The sequence below is a fragment of the Carcharodon carcharias genome, chromosome 28 (assembly GCF_017639515.1).
Source record: "Carcharodon carcharias isolate sCarCar2 chromosome 28, sCarCar2.pri, whole genome shotgun sequence".
In the NCBI taxonomy this organism is placed as follows: domain Eukaryota; kingdom Metazoa; phylum Chordata; class Chondrichthyes; order Lamniformes; family Lamnidae; genus Carcharodon; species Carcharodon carcharias.
In genome coordinates, this window is record NC_054494.1 from 39160387 (window position 1) to 39180914 (window position 20528).

The 20528-nt window shown below is 41.9% G+C and overlaps 1 protein-coding gene across 7 annotated transcripts in view; it reads right to left on the reverse strand.

Annotated features, from left to right (window-relative positions):
- The window catches only part of camk2g2 (calcium/calmodulin-dependent protein kinase (CaM kinase) II gamma 2), a 351948-nt gene that overhangs the window by 141402 nt on the left and 190018 nt on the right, over nucleotides 1–20528 (reverse strand). For all 7 annotated transcript variants that reach the window (XM_041176368.1, XM_041176369.1, XM_041176371.1 and 4 more), the window contains exon 4: nucleotides 19032–19086. In XM_041176368.1, coding sequence (XP_041032302.1) covers nucleotides 19032–19086 — 55 coding nt within the window. The remainder of the gene's footprint in view (nucleotides 1–19031; nucleotides 19087–20528) is intronic.

Genomic DNA, 20528 nt, shown 5'->3' on the forward strand with positions numbered 1-20528 from the left:
GTGATGGTTGTTTGCGTGGAAAATAGAAATTGTCACACTGGTAACATTGTCATTGTGCAGACTGCAAGGAGTATTCTTTACACAGATTATGCAGAATGCACCACACAGAAGCAGATCATGCAGCCCAAATGGTCTGTGCCGGCAGTCGTGCTCCACAAGAACCTCCACCCACACGATTTCCATCCAACCCTATCAGCATTGCCTCGTATTCTTTTCTCCCTCTTGTGCTTCTACCTGATTGCCTCCGTGCCATTCGCCTCAACTACTTGTGACTGTGAATTCCATATTCTAACCATTGTCTGAGAAAAGAGCTTTCTCCAGAATTTCCTATTGGATTCATTGGTGAACATTTTTTTAAAATTCATTCATGAGATGCAAGGCCAGCATTTATCACCCATCCCCAATTGCCCTTGAAAAGGTGGTGGTGAGTTGCATTCTTGAGCCGCTGGACTGTGTGTGATGTAGCTACAGTCAGAGTGCGGTTAGGGAGGGGGGGGGTTTCCAGGATTTTGATCCAGCGAGTGAAGGAACGGTGGTGGTGTGTTTCAATTCAGGATGGGGTGCAACTTGGAGGGAAACATGCAGGTGGTGGTGTTCCCATTAGCCTGCTGCCCTTTCCCTCTTTGGTGGTAGAGGTCGCGGGTTTAGAAGGTGCTGTCCAAGGAGCCATGGCACATAGATGAAGATGGTGCACACCCCTACTGCTGTACACACGTGATGGGGAAGAGTGAATGTTTAACATTTGTGGTTGGGCTGCCAATCAAGTGGGCTGCTTTGTCCTGAATGGTGTCAAGCTTCTTGAGTGTTGTTGGAGTTACACTAATCCAGGCAAGTGGAGAGCATTCCATCACGCTGCTGACTTGTGCTTTCTGGGTTCTGGGAAATCAGAGGTGAGTTACTCATTGCAGAAAACCCACCCTCTGAACCACTCTTGTATCCATAGTATCTTTGGGACTGGTCTAGTCATGTTTCTGGTAATTTCCAGGATAATGATGGAGAATTAATTAATGGTAACATCACTGAATGTCAAGGGAAGTGGTTACAATCTTTCTCGTTGGAAATGGTCACTGCTGGCACTTGTGTAGTGGGAATGTTATTTGCCATTAATCAGATCAAGCCTGGGCTATGGGCATAACCTGCTTCATTATCTAAGGAAATACAAATAGCTTATACTTATGCTGCCCAGTTTTGCACTCTTGCACAAATGGAAACATCTTCTCCATGTTCAATCTGTCAAATCCTTTCCTACAGTTAGAGACCATTAGTTCACTTTCAGCCTTCTCTTTTCTAGAGATAAGAGACCAGACTGTTCCTATGTCGAGCTTCTTCATATATCACATGACCGTCATAAAAATTCTTGAACAAAAATATCCTGGATTAAGTTTAAAATTGTAATCTCATTTTGGTGTACAATTAACCATTCTAAGCAGTTTAAGCTTCACTTGTGATTTGACATCATCAGATCCCCTGAATTAGATTGTTGGCTTGTAATCACTTTCTGGAATAAATATCCACAGCTCTGTATTTACTGAGAATCCCAGGTTAGTCACAAAGCCTTCCTCTGCTTTTCACACAAGTAGCATCTCTGGAACTCCTTCAACACTGACTAAAAAAGTCCCATCTTTGAATAGCACACAATTTATAATAAAGCAAAATGATTGACCAATGATGTCATATTTGACCCAGAGGTGAGTTCTGGCCGCATATCCATGCCATCACTATGATGGCCTCTTTCCACTTCCCCCAATATCGCATGACTCCACCCCTGTTTCTGCTCATCTACTGATGAAACACTCATCCATCTCTTTGTTACCTCTATCTTGACAATCCCAATGTACTCCTGGGTGACCAAATACATTCTACTCTCCATAAATATATCATCCAAATATCTGCTGCCTGTGTCCTAACTCACACCAAATCCCATTCTCCTATCACCCCTGCACTAGCTGACCTACACTGAGTTGTTGCTTAACAAGTAGACAATTTTAAAAGTTGCATTTTTTCTCCCAATCCCCTCCACGACTTCACTTCTCCCTATCATCATTCCCTCCTCCAGCCATAGAACTCTCCGAGATATTTGCGCTCATCTAATTTGAGCCTCTTAAGCATCCACAATTTTAATCACTCGACCATCGGCTGCCGTGCTTTCGGCTACCAAGGCCCTAAGAGGTTTCAGAAAGCTTTAGGGAGGGTATTCCAAAACCTGGGACCCAGGCAGCTGAAGACAAGGCTGCTAATGATGGGACAATGAAAATCAGATGATGCGCAAGAGGCCAAAATCAGAGGAGCTCAGGGTTCTTCTTTTAGGGTTAGATGGAGTAACAGAGATAGATACAGAGCAAGGCCTTGGAGGGATTTGAAAACACAGGTGAGGATGTTAAAGCTGGGGCATTGCCAGACTGGGAACCAACGTAGGGCTGCGAGCACAAGGATGAATAATATCCTTTGAGTGGTCGCACAAATTCACCCATCAGCAAGGATAACACCTGGACATCTCTCTCATGTATCAGATAGTGGTCAACTCAACAGTAAAAGTGGTAGAGAGCTGGGAATGGGGCATTTGTTATCCTTATAACGGAAAATGTTGCTCAGGCAAAACAGTGAAGAGTATGTGGGAGGTGGGAGTAAGGGTGAAAAAATACATTAAAAAGATGAAACCGAGAATCCTCTACATTGTTTCAATTCACTGAAGCAGTTAATTGTGCACAATGACATTTTCAAACAAATTCATCATCAAAACAGAACTTTATCCTACATTTTGTAGGAAAGAAAATCGATATTTTTTCAAAGAGGAGAAAAACTCAACAGCTTGAAATCCCAAAGAAGCCACTCCCTAGAAATTTCAAACAGATCCCAATGTTATAGAGGCTAATGCTAGACTGAACCCTTACTAACATCAATACCCACAAGTGCAGCGGAGTTACATGAGTTGAGCAATCTTTTAATTTTTTTTTGTACAGCAGGACTAAATTTCATCCTGCACCAGAATTTAACCCTTCTTCTGACAACTAATTTTCTTTACGAAGAAGTGGTGTGAAAAAAGCTTCAAAGTGATCTGTTAAGAATTGGTGAGTGACGGGATCAGTGACTACAGATGGGACAAGGGATGTATCCTAGTGAAACCAAGGAATGAAGAACAATTACAGCCCGTTAACATCTGTTGGTTCGTTCGGCCAGCGCTCTGCACCATTAACCAAAATCTTTGATTAGCTTTATGAGCTCAGACTGGGCAGAGACTCACCACAGCAACAAGCTGGAAACGTTTTTACACGCTATGCTCAGTGAGTGAAAATGCTTGTTTTAAAAGAAAGAACTAACTCGTATTGATGCAGCCTTTTCCTTAAGTGCCTCGCAACCAATGAAATACTTTTGAAGTGTAGTCATTTTTTTGATATAAAAAAGATGCAGCAGTCAATTTGCACACAGCAAGCTCCCACAAGCAGCAATGCGATAAATAGCCAGAGCCTCTGTTTTTGTGGTGTTGGTTGAGGGATAAATGCCAGCCAGGGCACCCAGAGAATTTTTCTGCTCTTCCTCAAATAGTGCCATGGGGTGAGAGGATGAATGGGGCCTTATCTTGACATCTCAACCCAAAGACAGCACCTACAACAGGGCAGCACTCCCTCAATACTGCGTCAATGTGTCAACCTTGATTTTGTGCTCAAGTCTCTGGAGTGAGATTTGAACCCACAACCTTCTGGCTTAGAAGTAAGAGTGCTACCTACTGAGTCAAAGGCTAACAATTATTATAACACAAACGCAAAATACTGCAGATGCTGGAAAGCTGACAAGAAAACTGAAAATGCTGGAAATACTCAGCAGGTCAGTTAGAATCCATGGACTGAGTACTGATGAAAGGCCATCAACAGGAGTCTCTGCCCAGTCTGAGCTCATAAAGCTAATCAAAGATTTTGGTTAATGGCGCAGAGCGCTGGCCGAACGAACCAACAGATGTTAACGGGCTGTAATTGTTCTTCATTCCTTGGTTTCACCAGGATACATCCCTTGATCCCATCTGTAGTCACTGATCCCATCACTCACCAATTCTTAACAGATCTCTCCTAGATGCAGCCAGACCTGCAGACAATTATAACAATGTTGGTTAAAGTTAAAATACCAGAGAAGGGACAAACTTTGTGAGGCTAAAAGAAAAATATCTCCAGCCAATTGATCGTGGTTTGATACATTGCTCTGCAACTTCAGGATGACCTCATCCAATATTTGCTTACCAAATCTCGTTGTGCAACTATAGATTATTTACATTTCTTAAGTATTGCCTCAAAACAATTTCTTAATTTTGACCAGTGCTCAGTGAGCAGCACAGAGCCATAAGCAGATTATCAGCTGGCCAAACTAAATTGGGTAATGATCAGCCCATCTCCTTCCTTATTGGCAGTCATTTTCAAAATAACTGAGCGTATTATCTTAAAATTACTTATCAATTATTAATGTATGAATTATTAATGCTAGATGATCTAATGAATATCATCCCCCAGTCTAAAGTGTTCTCACTGAACTTATTGAACCAATTCATCATTCTTTTAATAATCTATATTTTGGGTAATTTTTTGTTTTAAATTGACGTAATATATCATAATGTTCGGCGACAGAAATTATACTTTCAATAAATCTGTATTCCTGTTTCTATCTTTTCAAATGTCATGATTCTTTTTCTTAAACTAGGCTCTTTAAATAGTTCAGACACTTTTTTCATTTTCAGTTTTAATTTTAGGGAGGGCATGAAAGGATATTCACCAAGCTTCCTTAGGTGTCAGACTTAGCTGAATGGGCAGCACACTCGCTTGATTCAGAAGGCTGTAGCTTCCAGTCCCCACTCCAGAGCATTAAGCAAAATTTAAAAATGTAGGCTGACACTTCAGTGCAGTACTGAGGGAGTGCTGCACTGTCAGGGATGCTGTCTTTCGGATGCAACGTTAAAGTGAGGTCTTGCCTGCCCTCTCGGGTGGACACAAAGGATGCCATAGCAATATTTCGAACATTGACAATGACTTCAAAAGCGTATCTTTGACTGGAAAGCACTTTGAGATATCGTGAGGTTGCGAAAAGTGCTACAGAAATACATTTCTTTCCTTCTCAAGGCATCATACTGAATATATGCTGTGATAGAGGTTATCTGGTAATTACTAATAACATGAAACTGGCAGGGGATGAACACAGGTCCATTGAGCCTGACCCATTCACTGATCCATTTTCTTTCCTGTGAGTCCCTTCAATAGTCTCTTAGTTGCACCCAGGGCATGAACTCTCTTGACCACTATTTAACGCAGGCATTAACCCATTTCAGGGTTGCCAATCCTCTTTGGAATCTTCAGGAATTAAATATGTAACTTTAGCAAACATCTGTGAGCAAATCCAGAAGAAAAATGGCGTTCTTTTAAAAAATTCCGTTTAAACATTTTTGTTTATTATTAAAAATATAGGAGAAAAAAAAGACTGACTCATGTCCAATCAGATAATGAAAAGTCTGTTTAGTTTCCAATTGACCGCAGGAAAGCAGGTGGACATGTCGGGCGACCAATTGTAGAACTGTGGCAGGGATGGGGTGGGAGGCGGGGGTGAGCAGAGGGGTCGTAGGTCATGTGACAACCAGAGTTGGCAACCATAACCCATTTATTTAAAATGGTCAATGCTTTTGACTGGCAGAGAAATGCGACTGACGAGTATTGAAGCATCAATTGGTGAACATGTTCAGTACTTGGCCTATGTCACTTACGCGGTTAAATAAATACAAAACCCCCAGAGACACCAGGAATTTGTTTGTGGTCTTATTTTACTGTCACTAAGCTTTTTGTTCAACTGTCTAACACAAACAGCTTGTTTCCCCATCTGACTGCATTTCTACTAAAGAAATTATCTGAACTGCAAATATATCTTAGCTTTTGCTTACCTTGACTGTATGCTGCTGGCCCGGAAGTGCGGTGTATACAGAATTATCTCTATCCAATTTAAGCAAGTCACTTCATAATCTTAAAAGACGCCTGCCAGAAAAGTCCCAGGGTATAGCGTCATTTTTATTTGCATGAGTGTAGGGCTCTGCAGATGACATTCAAAGACATCACTAACTAACTTTCATTTCTTGCCCAGGGTTGAATCTGGAGGTGCTTTTGGAATGAGGTAATTTGCAATAATTGTTTGCAGGGTGTTTGTGACGGTGGTGATCGTGCTGGTGGGAGTGGAGGGTGGGGTGGGGATGGTGAAGATAGCAGTGTGGAGGCTTAAAACTAATCAGCTAAAGCCAATTTTGGCTCCAGCAGCTGCATTGTTCCACTCTTTGAACACCCCTTTTGAGTTTCTGCTCAAATCAATCATTCTGATCAATAATTTGGCATGGAGTACTCAACTAGAGTTTAGAAATGTTGATGCTATAGTTTGGTTAGATAAATCATCTTGCACTTATGACACAACTGGAACATTATCCAAAGGACTGATAGCAGCGGCTAATTGGCTGGAGCGCCAGCATTCATCATGGATAAAAACACTTCTCAGCTCAGAGATCGGAGTGCACAATATTCCCACTCAAATAATTCATCATATATCAGATGCATTAGACACATGGAGTACTAATTGCTCAGGAATGGGATATGCAATATTTACACACAGTCAGGAGCCACAAGACAAGACGATGCAACTAAAATTTAGGAGTATATTTGGACAACTCAAATAAACTTCAATTTCAAATAAGTGTACAATTATCTGAAGGTTTTCTCACTATTTAAAAGGTCTGTTGGCAGCACCTCTCATCTTGGAGTTGGAAGGCTGTGGGTTCAAATCCCCTCTCAAGAGACTTGAGCACAAAATCTAGCTGGCACTCCAGTGCATTATTGAGGAAGTGCTGCACTGTCAGTGGGGCCATTTTTCAGATGCGGTGTTACATCAAGTCCCCCTCTGCCCTCTCAGGTTGATGTAAATGGCTATCTGAACAAAAGCAGAGGAATTCTCCTTGGCGTCCTGGCCAATACTTATCCCTCAACCAACATCACTAAAGCAGAATATCTAGTCATTAGCACGTTGCAGTTATGGTTGAGTAGTCTGTCAAATCCACAGCCTGTTCAGTGTCAAATCTCATTCCTCGTGCATTCAAAGACTTGCAGGCCCACACAAAGCCCTGCAGCATGGTCAACAACCAAGAATCAGGGAACATCTGCATTGTCAGGAGGGGAGCGAGAAACCTAATAAGAAGAAAAAAGACTTGCTTTTATACATAACTTTTCATGCCCTCAAGGCATCCCAAAGCACTTTACTGCCAATGAAATACTTTTGAAATCTAGCCACTGTTATAATTTCACAAATGCAGTAGCCAACCTGGGCACAGTAAGCTTCCACAAACAGTAATGTGATAATGATCAGATGATTTGTTTTTTAGTGTTGTCTGAGGGGTAATATTGACTAAGACACTGGAAAGACCTCACCTGCTCTTCTCCAAAATAGTGCCAAGAGATCTTTCACATCCACCCGCGCAGGCAGATGGGACCTGTTGTGATGTCTCATCCAATAGACAGCACCTCCGACAGTGCACTGCTCCCTCTGTACTGCACTGGAGCATCAGCCTTGATATTTGTACTCAAACCCTGAAGTGACTTGAACTTGGAACCTTGTGACTCAGGGGTGAGTGTTCTGCCATCTGAGCCACATCTGATTAGAGGGAGAGAGATCCCAGCCAATGGTCTGGTGAAGTACAATCACTACTGTTATGGAGGTGAATATAGCAGTCATTTCGTACACAGCAATACCCCACAAAAAGCAAATCTGCCTTTTTTTGATCACTGTTGAGGGAGGAATGCTGATTAGGACTCTGGGAAGTAACAGTGCTGAAAAACCTTGCCATTTGCTATATCACTGCCCTCTCAATAGAGATGGTGTAATTGAGTTAATGTGGAGCTCGACTGCATTGTGATAATGCACATGCATGTAGAATTGAGCTTGTGTGCATTGTTTTAACATTGAGCGGGGACATGGCAGTCAGTCCCCACTGCTTCAATGTGATTTTTGTGATGTTGATTGAGGGATAAATATCGACCTGGACACTGGGGGTGACTCAGCTCTTCTTCAAAACAGTGCCACGCAATCTCTTATATTCATTCATTCTTGAGGGCAGATGAGGTCCCGGTTCACCAGATCATCGAGAAGATGGAAAGAAGCTGTTAGTTGGCATCAATCATACACTACATCTTGACAAAAATAAAACACCCAGCTCTTAGGAATTCAAAGGCAGGATAAGTCTTTCAAGTCAACAATGCTTTTAAACATCAGTGAACACCTTCCCCACACTGATAAATGGGCTAATCTTCCATTGTTGATGATGCATCAAAAGGTTGAATACTCTTGGCACAAAATATAAAGCGGCCACTTTTCCCCCCAGAAACACACTGTCCTTCCTCTCCAATGCTGCCAAGATTGAAAAAGCTGAGGTGGTTTTCCTTAGGCTAGAGAAGCTAAGAGGAAATTTGACAGAGGTGTTCAAAATTCATGAATGCTTTTGTTAAAGCAAACACGAGAAAATGGAAGAAGGGTTGGAATCAGAGGACACAGATTTAAGATGATTGATAAACAAACCAGAGGCAATGAGGATTTTTTTTTAAATGCAGCAAGTTGTTAATGATCTAGAACACACTGCCTGAAGGGGTGGTGGAAGCAGATTCAATAATAAATTCCGAGATGGTATTGGTTAAATGCTTGAAGGGGAAAGATTTACAGGATTATGGGGAAAAGGCAGGGGGTGTTGGCTCTACCACAAGCACGATGGGGTTAGGTTTTGTGGTTTTTAATTTTTAACTGCTTCCCCCCTCCCCCGCTGATCACGAGGGGTTATTTTTAAGAGCGGTCACTATAGCTTGTGGGCAAATGTGTGCACAGTGAGACCCCAGAAAGAGCAAATGGGAGAAATCACCTGATGTAAAACAAAATATTGCAGTTTCAGAAAATGTGAGGAAGCGGGCCACATGGGTTAACTTTTCAGATCAATGGCACTTTCGGAATTGGCATGAAAGTCACTGACGTGACCCACTGACTGTTCCTCTCTCCATAGATGCTGCCCACTACCCAATCTGCACTGAAATGAGGAGGGAAGGGGTGGTGGTGGGACAAAGGTTTCAGTCCTGATGCTCCCAGCTATCACAATGCGAGGCAGGTTCAACGGACCAGGTGGACTTTCCCTCTGTGCCAATTTTGTAAGGTTGCAACCCCCATTTCATCAAAGATTGGTACAGTGACAAAGAGTAAGTTTTATTGAGATGGTGCTCTTTGGAAATGCAACAACTTTGGTGGTGGGGTGGGGGGGCACTGAGGGTTAGATTAAGGGAGGACAATTCACAACAAGCAGTTTTACTTTTGCTTTTTTTGAAAGAATGCAGATAAAGAAAACGGGCTGTGAAGCAGGTTTCCGAATTAACAGAGCACGTGGTGACCACACAATGACAACATAGCAGAAAGCCGAGAGCTGCATGAAGTTCTGAAACCCAGTGTATGTGAACTTCATTGATTTTGTAAAAGCTTTTGTCTCTCCACATGAACCAAGCACACTGGCATTCAATGGAATCACGAGGGAATCCTGGAAGGTAACTGAGAACACTTTTAAAGTGAATGTCAAAGCTGAAGGAATGTGGGAATAGCTGGAATTATTACGAAAGTGAGAGAAAAATGTGTTTTATTAATGGAGCTGCGATCTGTTAACTGCGGTGATGGACCATGAATGGCAAAAAACTTCGAGTACTTGGAAACCCATCAACATTTTAAATTGTAACTGTTGTTGAAACCAGACCATTAATCCTTATGTATCATTTGCTGTGCTGTTTATGAACAAACATTCTTCAGAATCTTGTAAGAAGCTGCCAACATTATTGATTACAAAGAAAACAGATATTATTGGCAAATTTTCCTGGACATCAAGGAAATCAGGAATGTGTACATTACCTCAATGCATGAAGCGTTGGTAATAAATTAGACACAGATTTTTGTTGGTTCGAAGGAATAAAGAACTTGCATTGATATAGCGCCTTTCAGAGCCTCAGAACTTTGCCATCTCATGCAAAGGGCAGCACCTAGATTATGTGCTCAAATATCTGGAGTCAGCCTTAAACGCTCAAACTTCTGACTTGAGAAGCGAGAGTGCTATTACTGAGTCAAGGCTGGCAGTAAGCTGCATGTAAGAAATGGGCTGTGGGGATGTCATGGCAAAGAACATCACCAGATGAGGGGAGGCCTGGAGAAAAGCAGAGGGTAATTAGGAACATAGGAACAGGAGGAGGCTATTCAGCCCCTCAAGTCTGTTCTACCATTTAATGAGGTCATGGCTGATCTGCGATCTAATTCTATTTGTTTGCCTTTGCCCCATATCCCCTGCCTTTGGTTAGCAAATGTCTATCAATCTCAGCAGTCTCAGATTCCAAATTAACAATTGATCCAGCCTCAGTTACCATTTGCAGAAGAGAGTTTCCCAACTTCCACCAGCCTTTGTGTGACGAAATGTTTCCTAATTTCACTCCTGAAAGGTCCAGCTCTAGTTTTGAGATTATGCCCCTGGAGTCTTATACGGCTCAACCAATCAAAATAATTTCTCTAGATCTACTCTATCTGTTCCCCTTAATATCTAGAAGACTTCAATCAAATTGCCCCATCACCTTCTAAATTCTGAGGAATAGAACCAAAATTTGTTCAAACTTTCCTCATATTTTCATCCTTGAAGTCTAGGTAGCATTCTGATAAGTCCACACAGCACTCCCTTCAAGGCCAATATATCCTTCCTAAGGCCTGGTGCCCAGGAATGTTTGCAGTATTCCAGGTGTGGGTCCTGTATATGCTGAAGCATAACTTCTACCCCCTTGTATTCTAGCCCCCTAGATGTAGAGGTCAACATTCCATTTGCTTTTTTGATCATTTTTTTTTAAACTGGTTCTTGACATTTTAACAATCCGTGTACCTGGTCCTCCAGGTCTCTTTGGATCTCCACTGTTTCTAGCATTTCACCATTTAGAAAGTCCCCATGTTCTATCCTTTCCAGGTTCTTTTTGATTGGTGTTGAATGGTTAAGAATTTGGAGATTAGATCAAGCTGATGTGAAACGATGAAGAGGTGTCAGGGCAAGGTTGAATGACAGCAAACGCTGGTCCAACTTACCTCAAGAGCAGTCATTATGAAATCGATGCTAGGAAGGTGACAGTCTATTAACAGGTCTTGTATTTTAAATTACTCGACAGAGATTGTAGAACTCTGGTTAAAAATACATCAAAATGAGAAAACTGGCAATAATGAGAAACATACACTTAATTTTCTTAACATAGGTATAATTGTGACTCTCATGATAGCAGGAATTGTTAACCTGCAACCAAAGAGATGAAATTATGGTGCAAAATTAATGTGCATCATTGCTCTGTTGATTAATTTAAATGTCATTTCTGAGAACATTGTTGGCACTTGAATTATTCATTCCACAGGCAGTGAGAGTTTGTGATTCTTGTCCAGGGCAAACAATTAAAAAATGTGCTGGTTTTACAAAAGATCCTGCTTTTCTTGTGATTTGAGGCTTAGAAACCAGCCTGTGTTCTAACCTTTCAAGCTGCTCTTTTATTTTTTCACTCACGAAAATTGGCCACTTAAGACATGAAGTTACTGCCAAAATCACCTTCAATAGAATGATTATCTGACCACAAATTAGAAACCCAGTGGCCAACATCACTTTTTCATTTAAAATGGTATGAAATACTTACTACTGGTCAAAGGAAATCAACACTGTGAAAACACTCAAAATAATTGGCTGAACGCAGAAGCAGTCTATGTCCCTCAAAGCATAGAAGACATACAGAACAGGAGGAGGCCATTCAGCCCCTCAAGCCTACTCGTGGCTGATCTGTGCCCCAAATCCATTTAGTCGCCTCTTCTCTATATCCCTTGGCATTCTTACTGAAAAATAATCTGTTGACATACAAGCAAAATACTGCGGATGCTGGAAATCTGAAATAACTTCTGTTGACCTCAATCTTTAAAGGGTCAATTGATTCCCCCTCAGAATCCAGCACCTTTTGGGATCTGGAATTCCAGATTTTTGCTCTCCTGATCTTCCTGGATGTGCAGTGCTTTGAGATTTTGCCACGATCAGTGGTAAGGCATTATATAAACACAAGTCCTCCTGCTAGGATTTCTGGAATGTAGTACCTTCTTTGGATAAATCCAAACAAAGAAGGAAGAAAAAAAGAACTTGCATTTCTATAGCACCCTTCACAACCTTTGGGCACCCCAAAGTAATTTACAGCCAATTAAATACTTATTGAAGTGTGTTTGTCTTTCTTTATTCTTTTTAATGTGAGGTTGGCATCACTGGCAATGCCAGCATTTGTCACACATCTCTAATTGCCCTTTGAGGGCAGTTAAGAGTCTATTTCATTGCTGTGAGACTGGAGTTACATGTAGACCAGACCAGATAAGGATGGCAGATTTCCTTCCCTAAAAGGCATTGGTGAGCTAGATGGGTTTTTACAACTTTCAATGATGGTTTGATGGTCATTATTACTAACACTAGCTTTCATTTTAGGTTTTTTTTTTATTAATTAGTTGAATTTATTAACTGAATTTAAATCTCACCAGCTGCCATGGTGGGATTTGAACTATTAACCCCAGAGCTTTAGCCTGGACCTCTGGATTATGAGTCCAGTAACATTATCACTGCACCACCAATTACCCAACCGTTACTATCATAATGTAGGCAACATGGTTACCAACTTGTACACAGCAATTTCTCAAAATCGGCAATAATAGCCAGATCATCTGTTTCTGCTACTGGTTGAGGGATAAATGTTTGGCCAGCAGAACTCACTCACTCTTTAATGAATAGTGCCGTGAGATCTTTTACATGAACCAGAGAGGACAGTCTGTGCTCAGTTTAACATCTCATCCAAAAGACAGCACAGCACTCCCTCAATACTGCACCGCAAAGTGACGGCCTAGATTTTTTTGTTCAATTCTTGGAGTGGGGCTTGAACCCAGAGCCTCCTGACTCAGGGGTGAAAACTGCTACCCACTGAGCTAAGGCAGAGTGTGTGCATGCCTACTCCAAATATTGAGCTCCAGCCACCTCTCCCATTCATTTCCTAAGACACAGATTTCAACAAGAAATATTTCCTCAAGTTTGCAAGTGTTGTGTGCAGCTCCCACATCGCACTCAGAGAAGATGGGAAAGCACTCTGGTAATTGTGGGAATTCCTCTTTTTGCAGAGTTGTGATACTGCAGCTTTCTGCCACTAGCACCAACATGTGTTTCCCCAGTAACATTTTGTAGTCACAAGTGCAGGATGGTGCAAAGTCACACATCTTCAGGGGGCAATCATAAATGCTCTATCAACAATCTCCAATTCCTTCTGGCCAGACTCCATTGCAGTCAATCGGAGTGGGGCTTAAACCTGCAGAACACTAGTCTGGGACAGCGTGTGTTCTTAAATTTATCTCCCCTTTAGAGATGAACTACAGCCAGTGCTGCTTACAGGTCTGCTTAACTTTAAGGTGAAAGAAAGTCCATTGAATCATGGTGTGCTTTTCATCTTGGTCTGTGCTGACACCACTCCACTTATCTTTCCGGAGGGAGACCAGGACTGGTGACTCTTCGTTAGGTAGGAATTGAGTTTCTCTTTTCAAAAAGCATCAGTGCATTTATATAAAAAGACATTGGAAGAATATGATCAACAAACTGTACACCTCCTGGACTTTTCTCTTTTTAAGGTTTCGCAATGAGGTGTATAGATAGATTTTTTGCTGGCCAAAGGTATTAAGCAATATAGAGCCAAGACAGGCAGATGAAGTTAGGGTATAGGTCAGCCATGGTCTCACTGACTATCAATATCAGTGCACACTTTGGATGCTTTTGATAGTTCAGACTAAGTATGACAAGTTGCTGTAAATACCAGTCAATCTATCCAAGAAGTTCCATAAGCATATACAGAAAATAAAAGATCTATGTTCAGAGCACTGCAAAGATGACAACTGAAGCTTCAATAATGCTATCTCCTCCTAGGGACCATGAATTTTATGCAATATTTTGGGCTCAAATTAAATTTTGTCATATCAGAAAAATAGGCTGTTCCTAATTATCTCTTTGTATCATCTGACGCAGATTGTATTTATAAAGTATGTTATTGTACATCAGAAACTTCCCACAGAATGAACAGCTTTTGGAATGCAGACTCTTATGCAGAAAACCATGATGCACATAGCAAGATCCAACAAGCAGCAATGGGAGTAAATGACCATCAAATCTGTTTTTGATATTGCGGCTAGAGGATCAGCTATTGGCCAAGGCGTAAGGAGAACTTTCTCCTCTACTGCTCTGAGATCTTTTTTCATGTATCTCTGAACCACCAGAGCAGACAAAATGGAGACTCAGTTTAACATCGCATCCAAAAGGAATTGGTAAGACTACACCTAAAGTACTGCTTTCAGTTCTGGTATCCTTACTTAAGGAGGGATACACTTGCATTGGAGGAAGTTCAGAGAAGGTTCATGAGGCTAGTTCCTGGGATTACCTTATGAGGCGTAGTCCTAAGAGGGAAGGTTGAGTTGGGCCTATACTCATTGGAGTTTAGAAGAATGAGAGGTGATTTTATTGAAACATAGAAGATTCTGAGGGGGCTTGACAGGGTAAATGCTGAGACGGTGTTTTCTCTCACGGAGGAATTTAGAACTAGATGGCACAGTTTCAGAATAAGGGGTCTCCCATTTAATATGGAAATAAGGAGGGGGAGAATTTTCTCCCCGTCGGGCAGGCTGGGCAGGAGTGGGCATAGCTGATCGCTGCCCGTCATCAGCTGTGTGCTGCCATTTTATGTGGGCGGGCCTTAATTGGCGTGACACACATTCGGAAGCACTCGGTGCTACCTGTGTGTGTGTGTGGGTTGGGGGGCGGGGGGGGGGGGGGTGGAGAGGAGGAGAGACGGGGGAGAGTCGGGGCATGTGCGCAAAAGAGTGCAGAGGTCTCCCTGAGGCATGGAGCTGCCTCGGGGAGATTAATTTCCACATGGAAAATAGAATAAAAAAAGTATTCAGACGTGTCCCCTCATGTGACAATGTCACATAAGCTGGGACATGTTCATGAATTTCAAAAATTTTTTAAATTTAAGCTATAAACCCTTCTTGAAACCTCATCCCGCCCGTGGACAGGAAATGCGAAGGCCACCTGGGCTCTTTGCCCACCCGCCAACCTTAAGGTTGGACATGCAGCCCTGACAACTACTTTAATTGGGTTCGACAGTTCGGTGGGTGAGCAGCCGAATGGAGAATCAGAATGATGCGCGGTGACATCAGCACACATGCCCGACGTCATTTTACACGTTGGCGTGCGGGGGTGGAGCAGAAGATTCTGGCCGCGGATTTTTTTCGTCTTAGAGGGTTGTTAATCTTTGAAATTCTCTACCCCAGAGAGAAGTGGAAGCCGAGTCAATGAATATATACAGAGCTGAGTTAGACAGATTTTTTGATCTACATGGGAATCAAGGGTTATGGTGGCAGGCAAGACAATGGGGATCAGCCATGATCTTATTGAATGGCAGAGAAGGCTCAAGGGACTGAATGACCTCCTCCTCCTACCTCTTATGTTTCTGATATGTCTTCTGGCTGTACTCACATGACACTGCACTGAAAGTGTCAGCTCACATTATATGCTTAAATTCTGGAGTGGGATTTGAACCCACAATAGACTGCCTCACAGGCAAGAGGGTGACCAATGAAGCCAAGTGGACACATCTGGGCTTCCACCAAGAAAAACATTTTTTAAAATGCCAACCGGACACAAAAAACAATTGAGAAGCCAGCACGACCCAAGCTGCCAGTTATAATGTCTTTTGTACATTGGGTAAAAGCAGCATTTTCTTTTATATTTGGAGGGATCTTCGCTAGTATGTTAATAAAGCTGGGTCTGACTCATAAGTTAATGTTATTTTTCTCCCAGCTCTCAGCAATGTGTTAAATATATCCTCTAGCCCTGAGACCCATCAAAATGGGGATAGAGAGAGGCTGGGCAGAGATATTTCGAAGTTGATGGTGCTGCCAAATAAATCTTAGAGCAGCGCATTTTTAAAAATAACGACGATTAGGGTGATGTAGTCTAAGACCTTTGTTTCCATGGTTTGGTGACAATTAGATTAGACAATAATCCTACGTACACTTCAATTTATAGGGTGTCCAGGCTGGATTGCTATTCCATGCAGTGCTGAATACTAGAAAAGTCCTGTCAGGTTTTTACGCTGTAAGATGCCAGATTCACTGCATCAAAAGAACTTTGTTTCTTTTAAAAAAAAACAGTAAAACAAAGAAGCCTGCAATAAATTGTCTCTTCTCTCTGGACATGAGAGGCGATAGGGATATAAATTCACCTTTGGCAGAAAATGGAATATATCGCACTGGATGCCCATTATGTGCCCTGCCCCAGATTCAGTTCCACTGGCAGAGTACAAAGTGTCCTGTATGACTGTTACTGCTTGGGTGGAGGTGGGCGGCAGGTCATGATGTTGGCAGGTGGTTGGTAGAGTAAACTTAAGGCCTTCTAAAACTCTGCTGCCTGTGTCTTAACTCAAAGTAAGTCCCATTCCCCTATCACCACTGTGCTTGCTGACCTACCTTGGCTCCGGGTCACAAGCAACAATTGGCTTTAAAATTCTCATCCTTGTTTTCTATCCCCTCCATGGTCTCGTCCCTCCCTATCTCTGTAATCTCCTCCAGTCCCACAACCCTCTGAGATATCTGTCCTCCTCTAACTCTGGCTCCCCCTGTGCATTCCCAATTTTAATTGCTCTACCATTGGTGACTATGCTTTCAGTTGTCTAGGGACAAGCTTTGGAATATCCTCCATAACCCTCACCAGCTCTCTACCTCTCCCTGCTCCTTTAAGATATTCCTTACAACCTACATCTTTGACCTAATATTTCCTTTGTGGCTTGGTGTCATACTTTGTTCTATAACGCTCCTACAAAGTGCCTTGGGATCTTTCACTATGTCAAAGGTGCTATATAAATGTAACTTCTTGTTGTTGTTGAGTAGTCAGCAGTGTAGTCTCACAAGACTGTGAGGAAGCAAATTTAATTCTTGCAAAAAAAGGGGCATTAAATTCCAGAGGTTCCCTACATACATTTAGCTCTGTATATCGCCAAACTGCACCTAAACCTTTTGGGCCTAGGTAAAAGAAAGACTGACTTGCATTTACATAGCAACTTTCACAACCTCAGGATGTCTCAAAGCACTTTACAGCCAATGAAGGACTCTTCTTTGAAGTATAGCCACTGTTGTGATCTATGATACGATGCAGGTAAATTGCAACTGCAAGCTCCCACAAACAGCAATGCAATAATGACCAGGCAACCTGTTTTTAGGGAGGTAGTTTGCCCAATTGCCTAGTTAACTAGTGTATAGCTCAGCATAACAGCAACAGCATGGGTTCAATTGCTCTTCAGGCTGAGGTAGATTTGGGACCTGCCTCCTCACCTTGCCCCTAGGGGTGGAAGGCATGGCAGACCACCACTGACAACAACTGGCCAGAAAACAGCTCAGAATGAAGTATCAGCAGATAATAAGCCAAGGACCTGCCCTCAGGCGCAGCACACATGACACGACAATCCGCTTTTGTCCTGATAGAGCGATAAATATTGACCAGGGCACCAGGGAGAACTCCCGTGCTTTTCTTCGAAATCTTTTTGGGATGGGATCTTTTATGTTCACCTGAAGGAGCAGACTTGGTTTAATGTTTCATCTGGAAATGGCACTTCAGTGTCAGCCGAGATTTTTGGGAAAATGGATGTGCTACTTCTGTGGATTTGTTAGTCATTTTAGTGGCTTTTAAACATGGTGATGGATTTCTGCACGTCAAAGAAGTGATTGACAAAAAAAACTCTGCTGTCTAACTCCAGTTAATTAAAGCATATTTCTAGGGCATGCCATTGTTAAGTCAATGTTAAGCTTGTTCTCAAAATGCTGTACAACAGCCCAAGGGAAACAATGCATTAATTATGACCGCTTATTCATCACACCAAGGATTGGATTAATAATATTTGTCTAAAGTTATATCAGAGAAGTGATAATTTCCTTCAAAAAAGAAGATAACAGTGTGGAGCTCATAAGACAGTAAACGTTGCAGAAATATCATTCAGAGATTAAGGGTACTGAGGTTAAAATTGCAGAACTAGCAAATTTCAGATTGATGTCAAGAGGTTCTTTTCCCACCGACTGATCAACTCCTGAAATGGCCTTTCAAAATGGGCGGAAATCCGGGAACTACTTAATAGACCATTGGATGCTGCAGTGCAGACCCATGCACTGTGTCTGGCCCATGACATCGTGTGAATCTAATGAAACCTCAGTATATATTACCCATTCCTATATATGTATATATATATATATATATATATATATATATATATATATACATATATATATTAAAAAAACAAACCGAGATTTTTTTTTATAAGAAGTAAGGCCTTGTGACAGTATTAAGCAATAGTTTGGCTTTGGGACATTGTGACCAATGCATCTGTAATTCCCTCATCTAGTTCTTTTAATGCTCATGGATGGAAACCATCAGGTCCTCAATTTTTGCCTATCTTGAGTCCCATTATTTTCTCCATTATCAGGTACTTAAAACTAATAAATCCATGAAGTATCCCCATCGCTCCTTGATATATCTGTCAGCTCCCTTGTGCCAATGGCATTGTGTCCTATTCCACTGCAGTGAAATGGATGTGGAGTGATAATTCAACAAGTCTACCATTTCCTTATTATCCATTATGAGCTGTGAGCTCAGCTTGATACCAACTGGCCTGTTCCTGCCTGTCAATTTTACACATTGATAGAACTAGCAGGATTTCTTTTTCCTCTCCCATTATCAAGTACCAACGCTAACTGTCCAAATTTACTGTGCTCCAAAGAGCTTAATGTTAACAGCAATAGATGTGTTGCAACTAATTTCTTCCTCAGTCAAACACAAAACAAGGTGAAAATAAGATGCAATAAATTGGATTTTTACTAGGAAACATGCAGTTACTCACAGGTCAAATATGAGGTAGTGAAACCCTTCTTCTGATATGCTGTCATGGAGGCGTACTGGAAAGAAAAAGTGGAACATTTAGATTCAACATGGGCAACAACTTTCAGTCACTTGGTAGTACAGAACTTGAATCTTGCTGAAAGGAGAGATGTGTCGCTGAAGCTTTTTGCCTTGCACTCATCAGGACAAATGCAAGAATCTCAAACGATCAGAACAATTTATACTACAGGAGAAAAGGGTGCTGATTGGTTGGTAAGTCAGCTCTGATGGCTTTCTCCCTGTCAATGCCTCAGCCAGAGTCAACATGCCAACCAGTCAGCACCCTTTTCTCCTGTAGTGCAAATTGTTGATATTTTGAAATTTGTCATTCTTGCAGTTGTCCTGAGTGCAAGATGAAAAGCTTCAGCAACACGTGTCCTTTCAGTAATAACCTTATTACACATTATATAATGTCTTGTGCCTTGAATGTGTCCTTCCTGCATCAATTTGGCAAAAATATTTCAGCAAAGAAAAGAAAACTAGACATTTCCTGTTGGGTTTTTCTGACCTTGATAATTAACCATTTCACCATGGGTCAGGGGCTTGCAAACAGCTACCAATGACAAAATCTTTCCTCAACAATTAGTTTCTAATTGGGCATAGATTGTACTAATTTAGTTAGCCATGGAGTATCTGAGCAAGTGGCCTCAAAGAGACAGGCCATCTTCAGCATAGCTCCATATGAGCAGCTTAAAAACATACTCAGGCAAATTCAAGCAGTGTCAGCCTGGTTTGGTTGGTAGCACTCTTGCCTCTGGAGCAGGAGGCTCAGGTTAAAGTCTCATTCCAGGCTTCAGCACACAATCTAAGCAGTTGAGGGAGTGTTATGCTCTCTGAGGTGCCAAACCATCCACCATCCCGACTTGAGCATATACCAGTCGTTCCTTCATCAACGCTGGGTCAAAATCCTGGAACCCCTGACCTAACAGCACTGTGGGCACACATCCACCCTGCAGACTGAAGACAGCCACCACAACCATCTTCTCAAGAGCAACTACAGATGGGAAATGAATTCCAGCCTCATCAGTGACACCCACATTCTAAGGGGGAGTTAAATAAGAGCTAGCAGCTAAATTGTATTCAAGTCTCCTTAAATTTTCAGTCCATAACCGGGTTATAAGCTGTGAATGCTACAAAGTGAGTGTGACCACCTCTGGGACACCTGCCCTACATACAGTTGCCCTTCAGGATTGGCCTGGAGTCTCCTGGAATTGAATATAAACCTCCAGGACACTGCTGTGTGCAACCCCGGAGAAAAGTCTTGGGGATATTCAAAAGGATTGTTTTGTTATTTTCTTTGAACATTTTTTTTTACCAAATATAAAAACATTGAAAATGGGGAAAATAAACGGCTGTTTGGCTGACAGTCAAGCATCATCCAATTGGGGGAATGAGTATTTTTGATTTCCAATTGGGGTAGGAAGGCAGTAGGTCACAAAGATGGATGTGCTGGTCAACT